This window comes from Xiphias gladius, chromosome 8 (genome assembly GCF_016859285.1).
Source record: "Xiphias gladius isolate SHS-SW01 ecotype Sanya breed wild chromosome 8, ASM1685928v1, whole genome shotgun sequence".
In the NCBI taxonomy this organism is placed as follows: Eukaryota; Metazoa; Chordata; class Actinopteri; order Istiophoriformes; family Xiphiidae; genus Xiphias; species Xiphias gladius.
In genome coordinates, this window is record NC_053407.1 from 19,947,792 (window position 1) to 19,974,962 (window position 27,171).

General features: G+C 39.4%; 2 protein-coding genes across 3 annotated transcripts; one reads left to right on the plus strand and one right to left on the minus strand.

Moving 5' to 3' along the window:
- Positions 1-5,993: 5,993 nt before the first annotated feature.
- LOC120793729 lies at positions 5,994-8,587 on the minus strand. Its single transcript, XM_040134050.1, has 3 exons — positions 8,481-8,587; positions 7,338-7,786; positions 5,994-7,177 (listed from the first exon to the last, which is right to left on the minus strand). Exons 1-3 carry the CDS (start codon positions 8,512-8,514, stop codon positions 7,022-7,024), a joined length of 639 nt encoding a protein of 212 aa, XP_039989984.1. The 5' UTR covers positions 8,515-8,587; the 3' UTR covers positions 5,994-7,021.
- Positions 8,588-11,892: 3,305 nt separating this feature from the next.
- LOC120793728 (neuroplastin-like) lies at positions 11,893-26,521 on the plus strand. 2 transcript variants are annotated; one of them, XM_040134049.1, is made up of 9 exons: positions 11,893-12,120; positions 17,587-17,934; positions 20,047-20,215; positions 20,312-20,406; positions 21,383-21,516; positions 22,434-22,707; positions 24,384-24,405; positions 25,329-25,405; positions 25,561-26,521. In XM_040134049.1, exons 1-8 carry the CDS (start codon positions 12,030-12,032, stop codon positions 25,387-25,389), a joined length of 1,194 nt encoding a protein of 397 aa, XP_039989983.1. In that variant the 5' UTR covers positions 11,893-12,029; the 3' UTR covers positions 25,390-25,405; positions 25,561-26,521. The 2 variants fall into 2 exon arrangements, with proteins under 2 accessions (XP_039989983.1, XP_039989982.1); XM_040134048.1 differs by lacking the exon at positions 17,587-17,934.
- The last annotated feature ends 650 nt before the right edge of the window (positions 26,522-27,171 follow it).

The window sequence follows — 27,171 nt, forward strand, 5'->3', positions numbered from 1 at the left end:
TGGAGTTTCCTCATTGGCTGTTACTCTTTCAAAATGAATTGGCGCAACAGTTTCTATTACATCATCAGGGGGTTGTTTATAGGCCGTGTTGACAATTTAGAGCTCTTGTCGCTAGATTTACTGATTTTTCACAACCTTTTAGTGAGTTTTCTTCACAAAAGCACCTATAGCAAAATCTAGCAACTTTTTGGTGAAAACCTTAGCCAATTTCCATGGAAGAGAGTCTGCACCACTGCCCCGCGAGCGCAAGGTCAGGCTGTCCCTCCGCAGGTACACCTCTCTATGGTGTCATTCAACTGACCGCATGGCAGCTGAGACAGACGCGAATGAGCTTTTAACTTTCTCTCAGAATGAACATTTTACATGTAAATGTAGCCGCAACCACAGCACAGCCTTTGTCTTTAACTTCTGTGTATGGTGATTTCGTCAGACGACGTTGCGGTTATAAAATCAGGATTTTAGTAGAGCAGAAATGGCTGGAAGTGACTGCTGGTTAACGTGTAGTCTTAATGGGCTGCGTTTCAGTCACTATTTCATACTTGTTCCCTTGTCTGACAACAGAAACAGAAAAACATGCAGAGTAAAACAGCTTTATTAGGAATTCAGCTATATTAAGTTTCTGCATATGTGAGCACAGAGAGTAGGAGGGAAGCAAACAGCTAAAGGGCAGTGTCCATGTCAAATTACATGTGATTTTACTGTACAGCTTGTGAGAAATTTAAAGGAAAAATCAGCTCTTACCTAGATGGCATAAGCTGGTGTCCTAGAAAACCACAAAACTCTATCGTTAAAAAAAGGCCTAAAATTACACATACAACTGACAATTTCAAATGTATAGCAGGGCACTGCCTCATTTTAAGTTCACTTTATAAAAATGCTTTGTTTTTGTCTTTGTTTTTGTTTACTCTCTCTTCTCTGTTAGTATATCTCTGTCTCACTCTATCAAAAATTAAGTAGGTAATATTAAAGTTAAAAGGTGATTTCAAGCGTATATTAAACAAAAATGGTACTGGAAAACACAATATGACTTCATTTGGAGAGGGAAGACATGCTGAGTAGTATTATGATGGAATTTTTTTCAAAATGTTCAATTCATCTAAACAGCACCCTTACCTTTTCTCAAAAAACATGCAGTAAAATCACATGAAATTTGGCATTGACATAGTCAGGGTCATCATGCACAGGAATCCTTTGGACATTCCATGTCACCCGTTACCTGAGACACAGAAAACCGTTGCTGGATCATCAACTCCTGTGATGAGTTGTGGTTGGTCGGTTCACACCATTTCTGATGAGAACCATTGTCAGCCACTACAAACATGCCTGATCAGTCTGTCTTTGCACAGACATAGTATTGGCTATCCAAGAACACCAGGATTAGCCACACTATGGCAGGAACAAAACTGAAAAGTGCAGCCCCTAAACACTTCAAACACTTCTTGCACATGGAAAGCTTGGAAGACGTGGAACACATGGAAGACGTGAATCGATGCCCACCGATGAAGGTGGGCATCGAGAGGGCTCCTGTCAAATAGACTCTTCACTTTGGAAAACAAGTTTTGGTTTTTTTCGCTGCCATTTTAAATTTTGCATAAAACGAAAAACAAAGATTAAAATGTCACGGTCTTGGCCATGCCTCCAGTTTATTCCCTGTGTTTCTTGTATGTCCCTTTCCCCCTGTGCCTCTCTGTGCTCCCCCTGTCTGTCTCCCTCTGTGAATGTGTTGTGTCTGTCCATGTGGTGCAGTTGATCTTATGTTGTATCTATAATCATATGTTGTATATATCTGACACAGTTGTTGTCAGCTGATGACACCCAGCTGGCCAGTTCCAGTTGCAATAGCAGCGGAAGCCGTGACACATACCCTATGCATGTAGTTGAGGATATAATAAACTATGCCTCAGGTTGAGTGAGTAAACACTCATAACACTAAGGTCAGAGATACATAACAGTCCAAAGTAATTCTTGAGTCTTGGTAATCAGCTCTTCCTTTGCTCCCATAATGATGGTGATAATCTATACAAAATGAAAACTGCAGATGGAAATGTATAGAAACGGTGCACTTTTAGGAATGATTTAAGAATGTCTTTACATGTCTTGGTTCCCAGGTTCACCTTGGACATGTGCACTTACCCATACTTCCACCCTGAGAAGTGACTGAGGAAGAAAGATAAAGTGTAGGGAGAGATTCTGCACTATTGTGAAGCTTAATTAATATAACAAACAAACAAAACAATTTTCGCTATTCCCACAAAGCAAAACTGAGCTTTGATGTCATGGCTGTACTTTTCAAGATACATTTGAGTGGAACTGATTGAGAAGTTCTTGGCCTCCACTTTGCTGCGTTTAAATCGGACTACATATAGTAGCAAAACAACAATTAGATTCTTTTTGTCTTTCAGGTAGTTGAAATAGAAAAGAATAACACATGGTTTGCAGTGGGTGGCAACAGAATATCCTTTTTACCAAGAATACAGCTCATAATGACATTTACTTAATTTTAAAATGTAAATATGATGATTATTGAAATTTCTAAATGCAAAAATTTGTATTATTTTAAAATGAGAACATGTCCATGCATTTGTTAAATGACAACGAATTTAAAAATGTCAATGGCATTGTATTGAACGTTTATTAAACACTGAAAAGAATATTTTTCCAAATATAATAATGACCTAATAATAATAATACTGAAAACCTTTCACGCACTTATCAAATGGATAAGAACAAATTCAAAACTTAAATTAATGTTAATAAAATAAATTTGATGTAAAATGGCTTTAAAATCTTATCATTCAATGTCTTAACAATTCAAAGATTTGGTCTGAAGATGAAATGTGCCATACTCACAATACAACCCTGTAGATTTTACACGACCTGGAATAAATCAACCATAACAGTATTCCAGTTTGTATTCTTGCATTAAGAGTAAATGTAAAAGTAGGTTGTTCCAAATGTGAGGTTGAAACAGAAAAATATTCCTCTAGAAGACTGGTTCCTTCAAGTGAACCTCTTTGAACTGCTCTGCGTTTTAAGATGTTTTCCCCTTCCCAACTCTTTCTACTGTAGTGTGGTTTTTCAGGTGGTCATTTAGTGTCCTTTCTTTTTCCAGTGTAAAACTCCAGTCCTTTCTCCAGTTGTTGTATCGTTTAATTGATGTCATCCAGTCTCAACAAAAAGGATTTTCTCTATTTAGATCAACAAACAAAACAGTTTAATACTGGTTATTGACAAGTAACATTAATAAACATCTGCATGGTTATAGATGTCTGGTCTAAATGAGGGTTTCTTGTGTTTAGAGCTATCCATTTGGGGTATGGTACATTATCCAGTGCTTTTTCTTTTATGGATATCCCGTATTGATTACCATACACAATAATTATTTATCAGTGTCTCATGTGTCAAATTCTTGTGATCACATACTGCAACCACCCCAGCTTCAGCTTTGAATGTTCTGTGCATTTTTCACTGAAGATGTACAATAAAAAATGGGGCATTCAGGTCTGGTACCCTTTCTCTGTTATAAGGTAAGATCAATCACAAGCCATTTTACACCATTTGTAAGACAGATGCAATGAAATGAATGAATGAAGCTGAGCTGGCTTCAAAAAAGCAACAAAAAACCACGAGTTTCAACACTTTTCGCTCCTTTATTCTTTTTTCAGCCTGAGAACCGCTCAAAAATCAGAGCAAAGGGAAGAGCTGTGTTCAACAGACACATCTTTGCAGATATTGATGAAAGTTCTTTATAATTCCTCTTATCAGAAAAACATGCAGATGCTCTCAATGCTGCACAGAGATAAGCCCATGAAATCACAGGACAAGGCAGGAGAGCACATCATAACATGTAAAGTAGCACATCATCATGTTTAATTTAACAAGATGTAATTAATTAATTTAACACATATAAAAAGATGTCCTGGTTTGTTTACAACACTGCTGACAACTTTGATAAGTTATATTAATTATTGCATTTTACTTGCTATCAAACTGTAACTTTGTGGTGAAGAGAAGATTTTTATTAGGAAAAAGGTTAAAGGACCAATGTGCAGAATTTAGTGGCATCTAGCGGCGAGTTTGCAGATTGCAACCAACTGAATACCCTTCCCCTCAGCCCTCCCTTTCCAAACATGTAAGCGAACCTATGGTGGCCTTCAGGTAACATAAAAATGCGAAAGGCCCGTTCTGGAGCCATTTGTCATAGAGTGTTTTGTTCGTCTGTTCTGGGCTACTGTAGAAACATGGCTCCGTGGAAGAGGACCCACTCCATATGTAGATACGAAAAGCTCATTCTAAGCTAACGAAAACAAAACGGTTCTTAGTTTCATTAGACTATACAGTAATAAAACATAACTATGAATATTATATTCCATTTTTCTGCCAATGGATGCCCCCAAATTCTACACACTGAACTGTTGAACATAAATGATATGCTTTGAAGAATGAAATTCTGGCTTTGCGTGTCAAGTGCAAATGACGCTGATGAAAATGTCATTTGTTTTGCAGGTATTTGGTCATAAACCAAAGTATTGGACAAATTGAAATTTTGACCAGATGATGGCACTAGATGGAAGTCAGGAGATCAGGTCAGGTCAGGAGGTATTAAAATACAATAGAATTGCATTTGCAATTGCAAAAAAATCTAGCATTTAGGTTCCTTTGTTACTTGTGATAAGATCACCTAAGTGAAACCCTGTCCTGTTTTGGTGCAGAGTGGAGTCAATTGCATTTGAATGACGGCTGTCTGATCAAGCCTTATAACATGCATGTCCTCTGGGTGGGACATGGGACAGGGCCGAACAACACACTTGCTTGCAGTCACGTGAAAGTGCTAATCACTGAAGGTTGGCTGTCATGATCTGCCTCTCAGTTCCCTCAGCCCCTGTCCACTTTTCCCTGACCATGTTTTGTCTCATTTCCCCAGACCCCGCAGCCACAGTCCAGCGCCTAGAGACCAGAGCCTTAGGGAAGCAAGTTCAACATACCCAGGATATCTTTTTGATGTCTGGCTTCACTGGATAACCTGTATCATTAAGATGGTTATCAACTAGCTAAGTTAACTCTGGGTTTTCCTGTCTAGCTACGAGCGCATTCGTGTGAAAGAGACAGAGTTGTTAATTACAAGTAACACTGTCAGAACCATGAATAAAGTACTTATTATGATATGATAAGAAACCGTGATACTTGCAGTTAAGTTTGGCTATGGTGACAGCCAAAAGTGATATTCAATTAGGTGAAATGTAAACAATATTATCACATAACTACAATAGAGAAGAAACACTAAAAATATTTTCCGATCAATAAAGCCTGGCTAAGGATATACAGTAAATAAGTACAGGAACGTTCATTAAGTTTCTTACTGAGTGTATATTTTTGCTCTTTTGGCTGATGATGAACGAACTATTATGAATATGTTATGTAGATCCAAAAAACGAGTTAAAGTAATGTTTCTGCTGCCAAAGTCGAGAGGAGAGAGGAGAAGAAAAGCAAGTTTCCTGTCTGATGAGGTCAATCTGACTGGCATTTTCATTAAAATCGTGGGAGATATTGAATACTGTGTGGATGATTTTTCCAATAGAAGACATCAGAGGGTTTAGTTTTTAATTTCCAATTACTGTCACAGAGTCTCCTCATGTTATTCTGAGCTGTAGTGATAGAATAAGAGTGTAACACAGCAAAATGATTCTACCGATCTATTAAAATATATCTTGCTCTTTATTATTTGTCACTTTATCGTCATCTCTTTTGTCTATGTCGGGATCTTGTAGGAATGACTCTGGTTTGCCAGTGATCTGATTGGTCATTAGTTGGGCTGTTGACAGGTTTTGAGCTGATCCTTTTAGGCTAACCTGCTCTGGAGCAGGTTAAGTGTGCAGCATAAGACTGCACTAATACCAGAACCTGCTTTGTAGTACAGGCCTCAGATCCAGTAGTGAGGACAGTGTCTTTGTAAGTCAGTGTTTGGAGTAAATCAAACTTTAACCAGTCTCATGATTTATGGTGGTGCAAGCCATAAAATCATCTTGTAGCTTGCACTACTGCAGGATGTGTGGTAAAAGATTCATGTCCCTTTATTGATTGCCATAACTCGGATCATCATATATAAAATACTTGAGAAGAGTGACAAAAAATAATAAAAAATATGTATTTTCAAAGTGACTGTCTATATCACCATCAAGCAGACTGAGAAACAGAAGTGAGATTTATTCCAGATCTTACAAATGATATATGAAATATGTGCATAATAATATGAAAAAAAAGGCCACTACAAAGAAACCAATAAGACATTGAAGCAAAAACTATTTACTATTTTTGACAGCTTGGAATATGTATTTTGTTACAGTTAACCAATGAACAACAGAAAGTTTAAAGTAATTTCAGTTGTGTTAGTTCAGAAGGTAATTCTTGCCAAGCTTATTGTGAAAAGCAGCTTACAAACACATGTAAAAAAAAAAAATTAAATTGTTGAAATGGAAAATAACTTCAACTATTTTTTCTCTCTTGAGCTTATGGCAGGCTATGAAAATAACCTTAAAATAAGGGCAAACGTTTAATGAGGTAATCACAAACACGTACATACATATTGCATATGTATTTATACAGTCACATTTGATCCATAGTGCAGGTGTCAAGTTTTACTTTGGTCCAGACCAAAATATCTAGATATCCCAATAACTACTGGATCGATTGCCATGAAATTTGGTACACACATTCATATTCTCCTTAGGATGAATTATAATCACTAAGGTGATCCCCTAACACCCTCACAAGGTCAAAATTTGAGTTTGCCTAAGAATTTGGTTTACACCTACAAATTTGCAAAACTAATGACAATCCCATCAGCCTCAGCCATATTTTGTTTTTACCAATAATTAGCTAATGTTAACATCATCACAAATTAGCATTGCCATTGCAACCATGTTAGCACGTTGATTTTAGCATTTAGCTCAAAGCATCACTGAGCCTAAGTACAGCCTTGCAGAGCTGCTAGCATGGCTATAGACTTTGTCTTGTTGTTGTTTCAGATAGCAGAAGAATCTTGATTCTGATCTTGTTGACAAATTGAGCTGTTTTCTTCCTGGACTTGCTCTTCTGTTGTACAGCATTTGCAGATAATAATAGTTTTATATACTGCAAATAGTGTGAGACCGGCGAAGACGAGACCAATTCCAACAACCTAAACCACAGACCAAGGAAGGGAAGACAGTAACAAGTGTAACTAAGCTTGTGATTAGCAATGTTATAACCTATAACCAGCCAAATTTTGTAGAAAGTTGGTATTTTTCGTAGACAAATGCCAAACAGACTATTTTTAGAGACATCAGATTGTTCCTTACCTGAGAATCAAAAAACCATCGCTGGGTTTTGATCATTAAGTCCTGTGATGAGTTGCGGTTGGTTGGTTCGCACCATTTCAGAGGAGCAGCTTTGTCAATAATTACGAACCTGCCTGACCAGTTTGTCTTTGCACAGGCAAAGTATTGGCCATCCAAGAACATCAGGATTTGCCACACCATGGCCTGGACAAAGCTGAAAAACACAGTGTCTTTTTTCTTCTCTCTGCTGATGTAAATCAGTACACATGCAATAACTGGAGGAAGAATAAAAAAAATAGCTGCAAACAGTGCATTCCATCTAGGATTGCAAGGACATGCAAACTCCACCTCCACTAGCTTCTCCAAGCCAGCCAGGACGAGGCTAAAAACCACATATGATGAAAGAGGGCTCTTTTCAATTTCACTCTTCACTTCAGAGATCCACTTTCTTCTCAGTGCGTTACTCGATGCTGCAGTAAAAGAGAAAAAAAAAGATGAGAAGTTGGAGAGACATTGAATTCATAAGGAGTTTATAGATACATTTATTTGAGAAAAATATTAATGAACCAAAACTGGACATGTTTCCTTCCTCAGTTTTTAAGCCACACTTCCTCCATTGCCAAACTTCCTATAAGTTTCGTGCAGTATGAAAAATAGCTTTTGCCAGTGAACATAATCCAAAATTACATTTACTCCAAAACATATTTGTCAAAACTGTTAATAGTAGGAGACAAAGTGGGTTAAAGCCACTATATGTGTTTAAAAATTAACTGTGTGTAACTGTGTGGTATAATAACTGTGTGATTATACCTGTTCAATTTTATTTTGAGCTTAATCCAGGATTTATATTGTTAGATGATTAATAGAGTAAAACAATTTCTGATAAGATCAAGTCATATTTAATATTCACACAATGGTTACAACTACTTTAATAATCTGGGACCCCTCGGTGGCTTCATACTTTAAAAGAAAATACAATTCTCAGAAATAATAAAACTTCAGTCTTTAAAATGATAGGAATAGGAATAGGAATCAGTACCTTTGTCATAATCTCAAAAACAGTGAACATAGATGACATCACATTGGATTATATTGGAGGCAGCAGTCTCTCGGGATTATTTTTGGTCCAAACTAAACAAAAGAAAGAAAGAAAATCATACTTACTTTGCAATGTGCTCCTTAAATTGGTGTTATCCATTTGGAAGATTAGAGATTCTCTATGAAGCTTTTTCTCAGCGGCTCAGTCTCTTTTCTGTTTACTTTCACTTGTGTACTTTTGCGTATCATTCACATGACCTGTCTTCCTTCCTGAGCATAATAGCTTACGCAGCCAATTGTATTCACCGTTATCAGTCAACATCCAGTGACATCCTGTCAGTATTTTTTTCATGAAAATGAACTGTTTGCTTTCTAAAACTTGGCAATGAGGCCGGCAGTTTTGGGGAGTACAGTATGCTGATTATACTTTCAGCTGTCATCAGGAACCGGAAACCCCCCCATCAACTGTTTGGCTCTCCTAAACCTCTTAGGACATCAGCAGACTGGGGTACGCATAAGAGTGTGCTGCATGTGTGTTCCTGGACTGGGCTCACTGAAATATCGCCCAGCTACCAAATCCCACTTTAACCCATTCTGACACAGCGATTGTCCCATCATAGCCTTAACAACCGTCGAGGCCCGAGAGTTCTGTCAAGATTTGGATTTCTCCACATATTGATTATCTCTGAGGTGACGGTGCTAACCACTGAGCCTCCGTGCTTCCCCCTAGGCTTAACGAAGTAAACTTACCATTTTGTCCCAACAGTTGAGCTTTTCTTATTCTTTGATCAAGAAGGGAACAGTTGGAAATGTCACAGTTGCTGCTAAGGTCACGGACAGGGGGGACCCAAACACAGACACACAAGGCAAGCTGAGACAACGAAGTTGCTTTTAATGGAAGAGAACAGGTGTACGGGCAAGACGGGTGGACAGGCAGACAGGTGGGTGGGTAGACAGGCAGAGATGCAAGCAAGCAGTCAGATACAGGCAACAGGAGACTAAACTCAGGTAGCATGGGCCGAGGGGAACTGAGGAGCAGATTGTGACACAAGTAACATTTCCAATGGTGTTTTTACCGTTTCACTCATCCCCACTGATACATCTTTGCATCAGTTTCATCCTTTAACATTATTACAGGTCGAATATTGCTTTTGTTAAGTCTTGACAGTGCACACTGAATGACAGGATGTTAGGTTGGCGCTCTTGTTTATTAATTTCTCACTCACACGCTGTAAAGTTTTTATCTCAATATACATTTATTCATCCATGGACTGGCATGAATGAAAATCAAAAAACTATAGAGAGAGTGCCGGTCAGATTATTATTGTGGTTGTAGGAGAGTTTTAACTTCTTTTGCCTGGTCACACTGCATGGGGAAAATAGTTTTTATAGACTGATCTGACCTGAGAAGAATCTTCTGAACAAACAACAAACATACAACTACTCAGACACCCACCTTCATAAGGTCACTGTTTACTGTAGGGTAAGTGTAGCTTATAAAATTTCATTTCATTTGTTTGCACTGTAGAATCAATCAGCCATAACTGTCTCTCAGTAGGATACTGAGGTTCTAAGTTAGTCATACCTTATGTATTTTTCACTCTCTCGTAAAATAACTAAGAAGACTCGAGGTCCTCAGTGATGCTCTTTCTTAGCTGCTCGGTTTAGTTTTGTGTGATAGAAAACGTACATCCTCCCGCTATTGTAAGAACGTTAAAGTTCTTGTGACCACAACTTCCTCAGGTTTCATTTTCCTCTAGCTTTGTCTGTTGTGCAGACGTTACACTGAAAATGCAAAACAAAGACATAAAGACAGGTCACATTCATTTGTGGCAGTCTTGGACTGAAACAGATAGATCATTCTTTGCAGTAAGGTCCAACTACGAGGAGTATATTATGCAATATGTTGATTATACTTTTAGTTATTGATCAGGAGAGCCCCTCCAGGGGCGGTTTGCCTCTTCTACCCCTTTAGTACACCCCAAAACTGGTACTAAGTTAAGCAAAATTATACTTTACTGGTAATCCTTGAGAGAAGGTCACCCTCTGCATTACACCCATCCTAAATGTTTATGAGCACTGGGCAGCCACAGTCCAGTGCCTAGAGACCAGATCTAGTAGCGGGGACAGTGTCTTTGTGAAAGTCAGTGGTTGGAGTAGCCACGTCTTTGACAGATCACACGTGCATCAAATATTCACTGATATGACTAACTCAAGAACCCATTTCCTTTGATTTGAACTCTTTTGAATGAAGGGATGTCTGATCAAGCCTTATAACATGCATGTCCTCTGGATGGGACACAGGATGGGGCAGAGTCCTGCACTTTCTTGCAGTCATGTGAAAGTGCTAATCACTGAGGGTTAGATTCCAAGACTTGTAAGCACTTGTCTGTGTCTTGTTATCAACATGTATTACTTTTACATGCAAACTATATTCCCTGTTTCCTGACTATATTCAGGATATGATGTGGAGGAAACCTGGTTCTTCATATCACTGAATGAATCCAACATTATTCAGTTTCCTGATCATCTGTGCAGGAGTGGCTCTGACTTCCGCACATCTCAGACAGTCTTTGGCAAACTTTGTACTAAGCTGTAGGATCAGCACTAGCCTCTCTGACATTCACGTATGGATGTTCTGACTTAAGTTTCATGATACCCTATTTATTAATTCTATTTTCCCTGCACTATCCAACCTACAGTGCCTACATAGCTTACAATAGGCCTGCACTTAAATTAGTAAAGGAATTTTGTGATAGCTGAAATGGACAAAGCACATAGCTCTTACTGATGTAAACAGATCATGGAATCTGCGGTAGATAAGTAAATGAATTAGGCTACTGTGGTGTAGGTATGATCCTGCCATTACCCTGTGTGAGCTCAAAAAGAAATAGGATTAAAAGTCTGTTTAAAGCCCTGCAGGCGCTGCCGAGGTCAGGGCTTAGTCGGCCGGAGAAACTGCCTGACCCAGGCCACACTGTAAGGCCCGCTGGCCTGGCCTGGTTTGTTAAGCACTGAATACAATTCACATTTGGAGAATCCTTTAGCGACGCCTGAGAAATACTCGTTTGTGATTGGTTGGCACCAAATCACCTGCGCTTTTAAATCGCAGGTAACCGCAGCAGCGTTATTTACATTAACTCACCGGCGTTAGCGAAACTAGATTAACAATTGCGTTAGCGAAACTAGATTAACAATGGTGTAGTGTCGCAACAAACAATTTCCACCACTGGTATTCGCTGGTAAACGACTCTGGCGCAAACCTGGCGAAGTGAATAATAGCGTCCGCTTAGCCATTGTTGCTATATAATTGACTTCTGAGCCGCTTCATGATAGGGCGCTCCGTGTGACGTGCCCGGTGGTCCTTCAAGATCTCGCGGGATTTGGGAGTACGAAACAAAAGTGGCTCCCTCTCCGCGGAGCTGCACAGGTATCTCGCCGTAGTCCTGTAGGGACTAGTCTACCCAGCGACACCTCCCTCCCTCCCTCTCTCCCTCTCTCTCTCTCTCTCTCTCTGCGTGACACCGTCGGAGTGTGTGGAGGTGCGAGCCTCGGACGAATATCCACCCCGCTTCATCGTGCCCCTGCCCGGGTCACCTTAGAGCTCGCCTACCGGCATTTTTTTTTTTTTTTTTTTTTTTTTTTTTTTTTGTACACGTCTCCCGTCTCAAGAAGATGATACCTGGCAGACGACGGGCTGCAATCATGTCCTTCTCGGCGGCGATCTTCGGGGCGCTGATGCTGCAGTCCGTCTCTTCCCAGAACGGTAGGAAAATTAGCTCTCCACATAGGAACTGCGCGACAGTAATCCCACATCACGGCGATAAGATGCGCTTTTTAGGGAGGGATGTGTCGCCTGCGTCTCTGACATTGGGGCATTGTGAATGAATGATCGCAAGACGTCTCTGCCGTTGAGAAGGCTGTCCAAGCACGAATACCTCACCGCTTCACTGAAAGAAACGGATACCGGTCGAATGAGGCGCTTTATTTGCTCTTCTGCCTTCCGAGCGCTCGAAATGAAGGGACGATAAATCATTAATCGCCTACAATCTGTATTCGTTAGGCTGAAGTGGGCCACACGGAGGCCTGTGCGATGTCCCTAAAATGTCCTTTGAAGTGCGGGGCATGAATGCGGACGCGAAACATGAGCAGCTCAATCAGCAGGGACAAGTTCTGCTCATTAGATCGGGGAATAAGAGAAGGTGGGTTGGGAGATGGTGTCACACTGAAGTTCAAAATCTGTTACGCTTTCCTAGGAGATGAGCGCGCACACACACAGACACACACACACACACACACACACACACACACACACACACACACACACACACACACACACACACACACACACACAATAAAATCAACATGCTTGGGGCCAGCTCAAATATGGAATGATCCGGTTTAGTAATCCAAGCAGTGTATCACCAACTCCCCTCCTGCAGGGCAGAGATAATTCTCTGCATCGGTCCAGGTCCTGGCATACGTGTTTTTGTATGGAATTAGATGAAGGACCTTGGAAGTGTGGGTCTGTAAATAGCACCAGTCCATGTTGCTGCATGCTTCTATTTTTAGAGCAGAGATGCTGCACTGGGAACCAGGGCTTTAATGTCCTCTTGCAACAGTGAGTCTGTTAACTCTTCGCTGAGATGTACTGCACTGCAGAGTGGCATTGATTTCTCGGCGCACCTCTGCTTGTCCAAATGACCCACTGCTCATAAATCTCATCCCCACCGAACAGACCAGGGCAGCGTAACCCCCAATCTCAGCCGAGTGTTCGTAGGTGTATACCGTTGCAGTGTAGCTTGTGTCCCATAGCAAGCACTGTGTGAAAAGGAGGTGAGATTTTTTTTTTTTTTTTCAGCTCTGGCCTTCCCCGGAGTTTGCCATGTGTAGGAATGCATTACACATCTCCTTCTATACCGCACACCCACTCCTAACATCTCTTCATCACTCAGCGCTACAGCAGATGAAGCTGGTTAAATGTAATGGCTTTTTCTCTGACAGAGAGCTGGGAAGTGTGATCGTTTTTTTTTTTTTCAAGAGTCCACAGAGGTTGGATGGTTCGGAGAATATCATAATAGACTCTATATTAAATATTATTAGTATATATTATACGATTACTGGATATCTTGTTTTACCAAATTGTTTGTCCAGCTGAGTCTCGTAATGCAAGACATTAATGCACGCAGTTGCCAACCACATCACAGAAGCCATTTCTGTCTGCTAATGGCGGTTCGTATATGGAGCTGTTCCTGCTGAGCTTCCCCCAAGGATGCGTGTTTCATCTAAAGTAGAATGGCCTGTACCAAGGAGGCTGTTTAATAGACTAATTCAAATCCATTTTCTTTGTCATTTCTCATACAAAACCACGAAATCTGCAAATGGCGGAGGTCTCAATTAGTGGACGGCTCAACTCAAACAGTGCATTTTGTTGCTTTAGTAATGAAGAGCGTGCAGTGAAGGTTTGGGAATTATCCATTTGGGTTGATATTAATGTATAGGCAGACATGTCGAGATGTTCATCAGTACACAAAGCTATTGTGCAGTTATCCTGAAAAATAACCTGACAAATTATTCACCTTACGTCTGTAGACAGTAGGTTTGGAGCTGAGATTAGCTCCATTTTCACTTTAAAGGCTTAACTGATATTCAGTCACGGAGAATGAGAATATATTGTAAAAACAACTATTCAACATAATGCTCATCCAGTGAAGAGTATAACGCATCTTATGCTTGAAATTAAAAGGCCCTGTCAGTAGGGCTACAAATATCAATTATATTCATTATTGATTAATCTGATGATTAGTTTCTCCGTTTGTCGAAGTGTTTGGTCAATAGAGTGTCAGAAAAAAAAGCCCATGACAATTCCCTAAAGCCCAAGTTGACATCTTCATATTGCTTATTTTGATTGAAAACCACTCCAAAACCTAAAGATATTCAGTTTAGCTGCACATAAGACAAAGAAAAGCATGAAATCCTTACAAGCAAGAAGCTGGAACTACTGAATGCTTGGCAGTTTAGCTTAAAAAATGACTTAAATATTGAATTGATTGTCAGTATAGCTGACTGACTAGTTGATTAACTGACAATTCGGCCACATTAAACATCAGTTACGTTCCAACTTTTGTAAAAGGAGTGACTTTCTTTCTGTCTCAGGTCAGGTCACTTAGAAACGCAGTTTGTAAGGGTAATTCATTTCAAGAGGCCATTTTTTTTTTTAAAGCACACAAGAACTGGACTGCATCAAAGTATATCGATCTTAGTATTTTAGAATAGAATTAAAAGCATATTTATACTCCTTTTAAACAGTCACTTTTTATATTCTGTAAACATCGATACTGGATGTTAGTTTACTCCAGGCTATTTTCATTACATTTACTTTAAAGGTGCTATAAGTAAGTTTTCTATGCCACAGAACATGGTTTCTCGCCGGTCGCAGGTTGGTGGTGGTGGTGTTCGCCTACGAAGAGCTTCAGCCATCGTTGCGTTCACAAGATGAGGGGTCAGAAATACGACCTCTGAGCAGCCCTCCCTCATACTGGACCGCTACAGTGAGTCGCTGTTGTAAAGTAGGATTGCGAGACGGGACGGGCTGGGGCTGGCTGGTTAGCACGCTGACTTCCGTGGGAGAAAAGAAGCGGTTGTATATATACATACAACCTTAAAAATGTTAATGCAATGACCCAATTGTTTTCTCTAGATAGGGCTTTATATTTTGCTAAATACAGTATGTAACTCTGAAAGGTTCTTGTATGAAATATAACACTACACCGTAATGTCACATTTAGAGCTGAAACAACAGCTGAAAACTAAGCCACATTTATTTTTTTTAATAACTGTTAGTCATCCGAGTTATTTATCAAACTCAAATTCCAGCTATTCTCTGTTTTCAGCTTCTCCATTGTGAGGATTTACTGCTTTTTTTTTCTGTTTTCATATCACTGTAAACAGAGTATTTTTAATCATTTTTGACTGTTGGTCGGACATAACAAGACATTTGAAGATGTCTCCTTGGGCTCTTGGAAACTGAATGGCATTTTTCAATATTTTCTGATATTGTATAGACCAAACGATTAATGGATTATAGGTAAAAAGGCAACAATAGGTTTATTTATGCAGTGCAATTCATGCATGAGTCAGTTTCAAAGTGGTTTGGTTTGGTTTTATTCTGTCGTAAAACAGCATACACTAACGCACATCACAACCAAATGCACACATTAATCTGCAACTATTTTGCTGGTTTGCTGATTTTTCTTGGTTTTTACAGTAAACTGAATATTTTGAGATTTTGGAATCATGGTCGGGCAATATTAGGCATTTAACGAAGCCACCTTGTGATCTAGGAAACTCTGACGGGCATTTTCACTGTTTTCTGACATTTTATAAACCAAACAATTAATCAATTGAGAAAATAATCAGCTGGTTAAATCACCAATGAAAATAATTGTTGGTTGCAGCCCTAGTTCTTAGATCGCACACATACGAGACACATGTAACCACATGCCACAGCCAAACTAACATCAATTTGTCACGAGTGACGTCATTCAGACGTGTGAAGCACAGTGGCGTGCAGGGACAGTGTTAGTGGCTCAGCACTTTTGACAAATCTAGACAATCTGAGGTGGCAGGATTTGTCCCTTAGCAGTTCTATGTTAAGAGCTGAGGAGCTGGTTTTAGTTTTCGTCCCGAGTCATGTTATTTACTGGTACTTATATAAATATGAGTCTGCACAGCGCTTGGTGAACCAGTCGTGGGCTTTGCAGCAGGGTTATCATGTCAGTTAAAAAAAAAAAAAAAAAAAGTGACTGTCTGTCTTGTGATGATCTGCCTGGTCTGGTTGGATGTCTTCTTCCTCTTCCTACTTTGTTGCCGAAGAGCGCTTCTATGGAAGCGGAGGGGATCCATCGCCGTGCGCCCACACGCTCCCCAGAGACCCAGAGCTACAGCTTGTATAAATCTCCTCTGAATCTCATGTGGTCCCTCCACGGTGCCTATAGACCTTGCTCATGACTACAGCCCCCCGTCCTCCTCCTCCTCCTCCTCCTCCTCTCTCTGAGCAGCCATGATCAATTGTTTCACTTTTATGCATTTGCTTCTGAGCGGGAGACATTTCAATCCAGTAAAATTAACGGTACAGTTTGCCCGGTGTCTGTGTCCCCATCGTTGAATGATGATGATATAAACAAGATTTTCTGAGCACTAATGATCATTATGCAGTCAAGTTGTACTGAAAGTAATGACAAGGTCAATTGGAGGACTTTTGGAGGTGAGCACTGTGCGAGCCAGGCACAAATTTATAGGATGTTACTAATTGGACAGAACTGAGTGAGAGCTGCCGTGCAGGGACGTCCCGGGAGAACTGAATTAAAGCTTACCAGGAATAGCAGTAATAATGGCTTGGGCAGATCTGAGGTCATCTCTCTTGCTCTTTCTCTTCGCTACCCAAAATGTTGTTGTGACACCTGCTGACTGTGGTTTGATGCTGATTTTTGGTTTATTGTGTACTGGAACTGAAACAATTGGCAGATTAATCGATTAGTCGATTGACAGAAAATTATTCTGCAACAACATTTGATAATCGATTCATGGTTTATGTCATTTTTTTAATGGCCAAATTTTGTTTCCACTTTCTTATTTTTGAATATTTGCATTTTTTTCTTAGTCCTCTGTGATAGGTCCACCGGTCAGCCTGAAGAAAGCAACTTGAATTCGAGCTGTAACTGTTAGTCAATGAATTAATTAGTTGATCGACAGAAAATTAATCAGCAACTATATTTTGATAATCTTTTATTTTTTAGTCAAAAAGGCTGAATATTATCTGGTTTTAGCTTCTTAAATATAAGGATTTTCTGCTTTTTAAGTGCATTTGTGACAGTTATTTTAAAATCTTTAAACAAAACCAATTGAGAAAATAATTGACTAAGATTAATTAATTAAGATTAATTGATGAGGAAAATGATCATTTGTTGCAGCCCAGTTGTACGTTTTACATTTTCTACTCTTTTTTTAAAAAAATCAACCTTTTGTTTTTTTATTTTTGCATTTTAAATTTGAATGTAATTTGTCTGTCAGTGTCTTTTTGATTATTTCATGTGGGTTTTTTTCTTTCTTTTTCTAGTTCCTTTTTAATTTACCCAGTTGTTTTCTTGTCTTTCCATCCTACACCTGTTTTCCTTTTTATGGTCCTATCTCTGGACACGATGGCCCCCTAAACCTCCACCACAACCACCAGCGGGCTTTGTGAAGTCACCTCTTTCTGACACTAAGCTCACAGGTGACACCTTTGAGCTGTACTGTGATGTGGTGGGAAACCCCACCCCAGAGATCCAGTGGTGGTACTCTGAGATCAACCGAGCCGATTCCTTCAGGCAACTCTGGGACGGTGCCCGTAAGCGGCGAGTGTCCATCAGCACGGCCTATGGCACCAACGCCGCGAGCGTGGTGGGTGTCTCTCGTCTCACTCTGGACGATGCTGGGACCTACGAGTGCAGAGCCAGCAATGACCCGCGACGTAACGACCTGCATCAAAATCCAGCCACCACCTGGATCCGAGCTCAGGCCACTTTAACGGTGCTGCAGAGTGAGTGGTCAGTGTAGAGGAAACAGCCACCCTCCCCTTAGCAGCCTAATTTAACAGTTTCTGTGTGATTCAGCCTCCCTCAAACCTCTCCAGAGGACTGCTAGCTTCCTCCGTAGGTGCCGTCCTTCCCTACAGACCTGGAAAATGAAGAAAAACACCATTAACTCGTCCTCATGTTATCTTTCACAACTAGAGTTGGGTAGTATTTTGCATTGTGCTCATCTCTTAGTTTAGTGCATCCTTCAGCCTTTAGAGCCCAATTTTCCCTCATTTCCTATCGACTTCACTTTTCTCTCCCTTTAGCTTTCAAGGTTTCATTTCCCTGAATTGAATATCTTTATATTCAATTTCAGTTTTTATCTTGATTATTATTTTTGTTGTGTATGTGTTTGATCTCTGTTTTTTTTAAAATTTTAAAGAGAATTAAAAGAATTGAGCAGACTGACTACACTTAAACAATCAAAGTTGTCCAATTTTTGGTTTGACCTCGATCATAATCACAAGTCTTATTTCCGAAGTTGTAGCACATCTTATTGCTGACTCTGACAAGAGTCGAACAATGAATAATCAGTGTGTTGTGCTTTTCTCCAAAGTACAATTCTTTATGATCCAGGTGTATCTTTTTCCACAAATATTCCTGTACCAGAATCTAGTATGTACTAGATGGAAGCAAAAACGTACGGGTACTGAAACTGGCTGTCAAATCTCAATATTTTTCTGTTACCGAGTAAAATATTTATGGAGCACAGAGTATCAAAAAGTACTAAAAGCTGCCATCAAATGTCTGGCAATATTAGTAATCTGGTTTACTTCTTCTTTGATCAGATAGTTCCAGATTTGTAATCACAATTAAGCCAATTTTAGACGATTTTATGCAGTCAGAGTAGTTGTGCAGCTGACGGTGTTTAGGTTAAACAGCATTTACCAGCTGTGAGGTTTGACGTCTTTAAAGGGACCTTGTACAAAACATGATGATAAAATGGCACTGAGCTGTACTGTATATGTGTGCTAGCCAAAATGAGCGTTTCAGCTTGTGACTGTTCAGACTGAGAACTTCACAGATGTCCACGTGTCCAGACAAGATGTAGATAATCAGGATTAAGCAGAATACAAAAACTCCAATTAAGGCCATCATTGCGTAGAAGCTAATCCAAGCCAGGAATTTCCACAGGTTGCATTTCAATCAGATTAGAGTTTTTTTTTTTTTTTTTTAAGGCATTCCTTCAGAGCTCTAGATTATAAGAGAGCCATTGGATGGACCTTGACCTAGAGTCAGCTTTACTGTCTCCTAACATGAGTACCTCTTTCATAAACGCTGAATCAGTTGCGGTAGACTTAGCTGCACAGTTAAATTCCTTGAACTCCTTGTATCCTCAGCAGGGATGTGCTTCATGAAAAGTTTCTGGGGGGAAAAAAAAATCACCGGTCTACGTGATAAGGTAACAGTATTATAGGTTTCAATCATGGCCCTCTGTTTCAGTAAATTCAACTTTGTTTCTAAGAAACCATTTCATTTAGCAGTCATGTTGCAGGCTGCTCGGGGCTGCAGGAAATTCACAATGCTTGGAGTTGAGACCACATATTTGCAAGATTCATCCAAAACTGAGCTATAATAATCATTTAAACTGCAGATTGTATTATAATGCTTTTGTTAAAGGTTCTTCTCAATATTAGCGCTGCGCACAACAGAAATTTAAGCACAGTGATTGGAGTCTTCTTATTAAAATGCACCTTGGGAGTCGTAGTTGACTCTACTTATGTTTTTTTTTATGTACACAGGCTTGTACCTTTTTAAGTTTTATCAAAGAACCAGATATTTGCCATCACAGTTGTTCATCCACTGTACTGATAATTCAGTCAAGAGAGCTTCATTTCCATCAGAGCCTCTGAAAACAATGCAGATAATGAATGGATTCCTAATTCAGGAACTCCGGTACCTGAAATAATACCTCCCACGTTGCAGCTCTATTCCTGTTCCTCTATAAAGTGTGGTTGGCTGCGGTGTCTGTCTGAACCCTTTGTGCGTTGTTTACATCTTCCAACACACCTTCACCCATGGGTGCTAGCGAGCATCGCCTCTGTCGTGGCTGACCTGCGTCTCTCCTCTTACAGAGCCGTCGATCACCGCCTCTGAACACATCACACTTCCTGTGGAAGGTGACGCTATCACACTGCAGTGCAACATGACTATCGCCCACAGTGTCCACCAGGAGAGCTACTGGATGAAGAATGGGGAGGAGCTCCAAGACACACGCAGCCCAAATAAGAACATTGAGTACAGGTATGCCCCTTGAGTGTGTGTGTGTGCGTGTGTGTGAGAGAAACAGAGTTTAGCTGCCTGATGTTGGCTCATGTGAGGTGTTTTTATGCTCTGCAGGCTGAACAAACCAAGGGGAGACGACGCTGGAGTGTACATGTGTGTCTACAGCTTTGAGATGAGTCCTCCAGCCAACGCCACCATCGAAGTTAAATGTAGGTGTTGATTTGTGAGCTACAGGCGTCTTTGTGAGTTTCAAGGGCACATAAGAGATGTCGCCAATAAAAATGGCCCGAGTGGCCTTGAGCACCAACAGCCCCTGTCATGTGAGGACCTGTGATTTCAAACAGCTTTGCTGGCCGCTCAGGGGCAGCCGGCGCCCTTGACGCCTCCATCTAACCAATGCCCGGCTCAGTGGCAGCAGATGGTGTCTTGTTTGTCCGATGGCAAGGGATTATGTATCAACGGTAAAATCTTGTCAGCCTTTTCTGCTGTCACAAACACATCGCTATGGTGGCAAATTGGATTTTGGGACAGTTTTATGGGGAATTTGTAGTTATCCAGGCAGATTTATAATAGATGTATAGAGAATAGACAGTATGATACAGACGGCATAATGTTACTTTGGATCACATATTCCTGATTTGGCAAATTTGATGAAATGATGTGAAGGAAATTTTTGATGTTCAAATTTCACTTCTGTTCAGACAGATGCTAGTCAGGTTTCCTGATTCTCCTGATCATAAAAGACTTGAAAAGGGGAATTGCCGTTATTTGGGGGACTAATAAAAATACACAACATGCTATGTATATTTTTTTGTGACTTTAATTCTTTTATATTACTCTACCATGTTGTACAATAATTTGCTGCCTTATTTCCTCCCCTGGATTAAATTTTCTAAAGTGCCTGAGAATTTTCATTTATCTTGCTGTTTTCCGTTAGCATTGCTCACTTCACTGATATTAAAGGGATGGATGCAGTAATAAAGGTATTGTTTGTTTATTATCAGCTCCTACTTGAAAATGAAAAGATAAAAAGCACAAATTACCAACCCATTTGTTTTCATGCAGCTCACATGACTATACCTAAATTTCTAAATTACTGCACTCACAGTAGACCTGTAACACTTTATTTCTATGATTTTCCTGGATTAGTATAACAAATAATCTTTGATATTATCTTTGTTTTAGCTGCTCCTGAGATTACAGGCCACAAGCGTAGTGAGAATAAGAATGAGGGCCAGCGCGCTTTACTCTACTGTAAGTCTGTGGGCTATCCTCACCCTGTCTGGACCTGGCGGAAGTTTGAGAACGGCATTTTTAGGGTATGTGACACAAATATACACTATATTAATAACATTTCAATAAATTTTAATAATTTGAACTATCCACGGGTTCTGTAGTTGCAGTAACAACTAGATGCACAGAGAAGTTACATTTAGTTTTGTGGCATGCTTGTATTCAAAACCTGAACCAGCAAAATTGTACATTCACTATTATTCTGGTTTATGTTGAGAGATGTAAGCATAACTGGGTTAAAATAACTTGATGATGCTGTAATTACAAGAAACATTATAAAAAGGCAATAAGTTCTCATATATATAACTGGCTACTGTGGCATGCAAACTTGATCCAAGTTTACCTGTCTTGTATCTGCCCAAACCTGAATTAGAAAAAGTCCATTACTTATCTACTAACAGAAGGTAAATGATGAGCGCGCTGAAGGTTGAGAGGTTAAAATCCACTTGGGCTTAAGCTAACGTTTATTCTACAACTGCAAAACAGTGTCAGTTGTTCTTATTCGCTTGTTTCAAGGATTCTTTGCAATACCATACTTATACTGAGTTACTGTAAACATTCACACTAAGTATTGTTCCATGATTTCATAATAATGATGATGATGATGATGATAAACTTCATTTATAAAACACCTTGCAAAACAAAGTTACAAAGTGGTTTACATGGGGAAAATAAGACTAAAAGCAATCAGTATTACAATTCAGTAGAAACAGGTAAATTAAGGTAGAGAGAATGAAATAGAATACCGAATAATAAAACAAAAAGAGTAAAATAAACAAAATGGATAAATTGGAAGTGGAAAAATAAAACTTATGGATCTGATGGTCATAGACGAGCAGCAATTCAGTCATATAGCTTGGAGCCTTTCCTGTAATACAGCATGAAATGTTGACTATGATTCTAAACAACAAAATAAAGCAACTCTGTCCATCTCCCTTGAAAGGAAATTGACAACTCAAGCGGACGCTTCTTCATCAGCAGCAGAGACAACTACACTGAGCTCCACATTATCAACCTGGACATTAGCTTGGATCCAGGCGAGTACCACTGCAATGCCACCAACATGATCAGCAGCCGCGACGAGAAGTCTGTGCTGAGGGTACGCAGCCACTTGGCCCCCTTATGGCCTCTCCTGGGGGTTTTGGCCGAGATCATCATCCTGGTCATCATCATCGTTGTTTATGAGAAGCGTAAGAAGCCGGAGGATTTACAAGATGGTGAGTCACCAGCGGTGGTGCTTTGGACTGCTTTATTATTCCACTGTTTTTAATATACCTCAACAGAAACAGATTTTATTGTGCGGTCTTGACATGGATCTCTCCAGTGAATTCTTTTTGCATCCAGAAACCCAGAGAGTGACTGTTGGGCACTGAGGCACACTTTCGTTTCAGTGTCTGCTTAAATCAGTCCTTCGCCATAGACACCAACAGAGTCACCTGACTCTGTATTCCGTAATTTAGTCTCGCAAGACTGACCCAATAGACAAACAATGTTGCAGGAGGTCGCACCTTGTCAGGACAATTTCATCCATTTAATATTCATGAGGAATATGACACTGCAGTGTTGCGGAGGTGGACGGTTTCAATTAACTGCTTTCCAGGGACCTTGCGCTGTCCCCAAGCTGCTGCAAGCTTCACCACGTGACATAATTTTGCTACAAAACCTGCATTTGCCAACCTGGGATTTTTCTAATACTACTGAATACTTCATTTTAAACAGCTATATCATAAATTATGCATTAATGATATTTGGGTGACCTTTTCCTCTCAAACAGAATTTAGATGTTGTCACATGCTGATTAGAGGCAACGTGCAGTGAATGGCTGACAGCTCTCAGTGACTCTCTTACAGTCACTGTACAGGAATATATTGCCATCATGGTTCATTACATGGTCAGAAATGGACTGCAGCAGAATTTGTAGTGTTTACGTGACGTTGAGAATCCTCATAGCCTCACAAAATGGATGTAGTATGCTGGAATCATGCATCAGAATTCTTGCTTATGATGGTTTTAACATTTAACTTGCATTTTCTTTAAATTAGATTAGCTTTGGCTGCAGAATACTTTAACAGATTGTTGTAATATCTCCCATCCTCCCCTTCTCCCAAATTGCATAACCTAAACCCTGTTTGCGGTAAGTGTGAGACTTTGCATGCCTCATGAATTTCAATAAGCATTCAGCCTCATCTCTTTCCAGTGCACAGCACTGTGCGCAGTTCTGTTTAGCTTCCCGTCTTCAGCATTAGTGTGAAGTGCAGTTTAAATGTTTCAGTTTTAAAGATTTTATTTACACAATCAGTAACTCCGTATTTTTGCATCAAACTCATAATTACTACCGCAGTGAAATGGCATGCAAGTCACCGTAAAGAACTGAAACTATTTTATATTTATCAGTCATTTCTACTGTCACTGTTTCACACTGCTTTGATGAATTATTACCTACAGTAGAAAATCTCCTCGAGTGAACAGATGTTCTCCGTTAGCGCTGCTTGTCTGTGCATGACAACAGTATTTTTTATTTATTTTCTTTTTATTTGAATTTTTCCTGTGTGGAATAGTTCTCCTGCACATGCGTTTCAGTGTGGTGTTGTGCTGGATTTTTAACTGCATTCTGTGTGTTTGTGAATGACCTCATGGGATGGTTTTTCCTGCAGCATGACAGCATATTGTTTACTGTTTTGTTACCTCATCTAGGCTGTGTTTTCATTCCATAACAGTCCCCACACACACAGTACAGCTGAAACATAGAAATACTCTAAAGGCTCAGGGCCGAATGCAGTGTGGTTGTTCAAAAAAAAAAAAACAGAAAACGTCATCAACATGTACAACTTCCTTGCGATCATTTTATTTTTTTTTGGTCTTCATTTCTCCATATTTTCCCTTGTTGCCTCAGATGACGACCCAGCTGGACCAGTGTAAGTATAAAACTTTTTTACCCTCGCTACCTGTCCTCTGTTTAGCCTGGTGCAGTAATGCATGTCTCGTTGTAGCTTACCATCATGTATTTACTCCTGACTGTCTGTAGAGCTCGGTGAACAGTACACCCCGAATCTGGGTGACAAATAACTTGGAGCATCATGTGATGGTGCTTTGCTGCAAATAAGTTGCGGCGAAATATTTATAACCAGTCAAGGACACTTTCGCTGTCACTGACAAGTTATCATTTGAATTGTCCTGATTAGGAAAGCCATGATGCTCTACGACTTAAAAAGGCATCACTTTACCTTAAGTCACCCTATTCAGCTTTTATAACCAGTATGTAATGTTTAATAAATGGTTCATAAACAATTCATAACTATAATGTACTGGTAAGGAGATGAGTGCTAATTTATGTATTTTGAAATCAACTATAACTCCTTCTGTGGGCTCCCATTAGGGGGTTTGTGTATAAACGGATAATGAATTACAATATAATAAATAATATAAAACATGTTTTTACAGGAGAAGTTAAAATTTGAGAGACTTTAAACGATTAAACACAAAAAAAAGTCCTTATATCTGCATAGAACTATATTATAGTGCATCTGTACACAGCTATGACGCAAAAGTGTTACCCTTAAAGGGTAGAAATAAAAATTGTTTAAAATATATATTAAAGTCAACCCAGGTCTGGTATCCTCCACCACTGTGAGCAGTCGAATTTTGTTTCATTCAATCAGCTGTTTATTATACACTACAGCTGTAACTAAGTATTATTTTCATAATTAAACAGTTATTAGATCTGGAATCAAACCATGCTGTGTCAATCAATCATTTGACTACAGTTACTGTATCAGCACTGGTATAAAAGTTCTCATTTGAGGTGTGAACTGATGGTGTCGTTTGCTTCCTTCTAAAGGAAAACTAATTCAACCAACAACCACAAAGACAAGAACCTCCGCCAGAGGAATACAAACTGAGCAGCCTGTCTGCTGAGTAAGTATTAAATTATTAAGAGGAAGCCTGATGATAAATATGTATAACACGCCTGTGGTCACAAATCACAAGATGATCCACTGTAGGAAATTATCGCTGAAAGCTAGACCACTGTCAGACTGGGCTAATGAGTTGAATTTTCTTCTTATTTGCAGGTTTCATTACGTATGTATTGACCATATGAAGGTAAACAAGAGGGGAATCCATTCCAGTTGTTAATAGGGTGTATCTGCCATTATAAGAATGGTTGTGGAGGAGTTAAATGAGGCATGCCTTATGATTTTTTTCTGTGTGAGGGTGCAAGGTCAGGAGGTACTCAAAGCATTATGGAATTGTTAACATTATAACCATTGTTGCTGCATGCAATTGGTGATGTTTATGATTTTTTCGCTCTTATCCACTACTTTGACATTTTTACTACTTTTAAAGTAATGCATGCAAGATGTTGACCTTCTGTTTGATACAGAAATGGCTTTTTTTTTTTTTTTCGTTCTTTTTTCTGAGAGTGGCTTCATGTAGATAATCAGTACTGTGTGTTCTAGAGGAAAAACAAAACTCGGCAATGTAACAGAAAATACCACCGCAATCTGGTATGACAGTAGTGTACAGTTTTATCATTCCACTGCATACCATTTTCTAAGTTTTATCATTTTATCAGACAATATCTATTAGATTTTAAGGGCTTTGCAATGTCCCTCTAAATTTGATTAAGGTTTACTTTACTGTATGTATGTACTGTATGTATGAAATCACTATAACTGTATCAGATCACAATTAGTATAAAGACTATTCATATTATATGATGCACTTAAATGTTGAGAATAATGAAAAACTGTATAAATCTACTTTAGGAAATCTGTACTAATCATTCTAACATTGTTTTATAATTGTGTATTGTACAGCATGGCTATTATCCTATGCAATTATTATCCATATCAATATATAGAAAGTCATTGCAGATTTTGATTTCTCTGTGACAAAGCTTTAAACTAGTAGGATCACCGTAGAGCGTTGATGGCATTCTACACAGCTGCATGAATTCTCTGAAGCTGACGTGGGAGGTGGCGAAAGAAGGCCCACGTCAGGGATGACACATCTTAAACAAGACAAACAAGATCCTGAGTCGTTTTTAAGAATAAATATCTTGAAAAGGAAAATGTGTCTGTGGAGTTGGTTTCTTTCTAAAACAGACTAGACTTCCAGTCGCACCATTAATGATGCACACGGGGAACAGCACCATCTAGTGGGATGCTGAGTGACTGACGCAGACGCGCAGAACATGGTGAAGGCAGAAACTTAAATCATCAGTATTTTAAATAAAAAGGTGAAATGGTGCCAGCAAATGGAGCTAGTCTCTTATTTCAACTAAAGTGAGTCGGTCCTGATAACTTAAGAGCTTGAATCTGTGAATCATGACAAATATAGAAAGTTCTGCTAACTTGTGTTTGTCTGATTCAAACTTAAATTGTTTAATCATCACTTTCAGAACTAATAATAATAATGAGATCAGTTGACCAAATGTCTGATGGACTGTTTACTTAACTCATCGATTTAAATTATTTTTTATTATTATTAAACATTGTTAGCTTATTCACATGTACTTTCCAGCATCCATTGCATTATTGTTAAAATTCCCCAGAAATCCTTAGTTTTTCTTATTTGAAAAAAAAAAAAATAACACGATGGATGGGTGCTATGTGTCTTTTTATAAAAGTATCTCTCAGGTGTCCATTGGTCTTCCCTCTGGTCAAAAGTAAAACAATACG

Bases quoted from the DNA above. Each gene is read 5' to 3' on its own strand.
- LOC120793729 (XM_040134050.1), bottom strand. From the start codon at position 8,514: ATGGATAACACCAATTTAAGGAGCACATTGCAAA. The intron at 7,787-8,480 runs GTAAGTATGATT...CTTTTACTGCAG, and splicing joins TTTAAGGAGCACATTGCAAA to CATCGAGTAACGCACTGAGA. The intron at 7,178-7,337 runs GTAAGGAACAAT...TCTGTGGTTTAG, and splicing joins GATGGTTTTTTGATTCTCAG to GTTGTTGGAATTGGTCTCGT.
- LOC120793728 (XM_040134049.1), top strand. From the start codon at position 12,030: ATGATACCTGGCAGACGACGGGCTGCAATCATGTCCTTCTCGGCGGCG. The intron at 12,121-17,586 runs GTAGGAAAATTA...CACAACCACCAG, and splicing joins GTCCGTCTCTTCCCAGAACG to CGGGCTTTGTGAAGTCACCT. The intron at 21,517-22,433 runs GTATGTGACACA...CTCCCTTGAAAG, and splicing joins TTGAGAACGGCATTTTTAGG to GAAATTGACAACTCAAGCGG.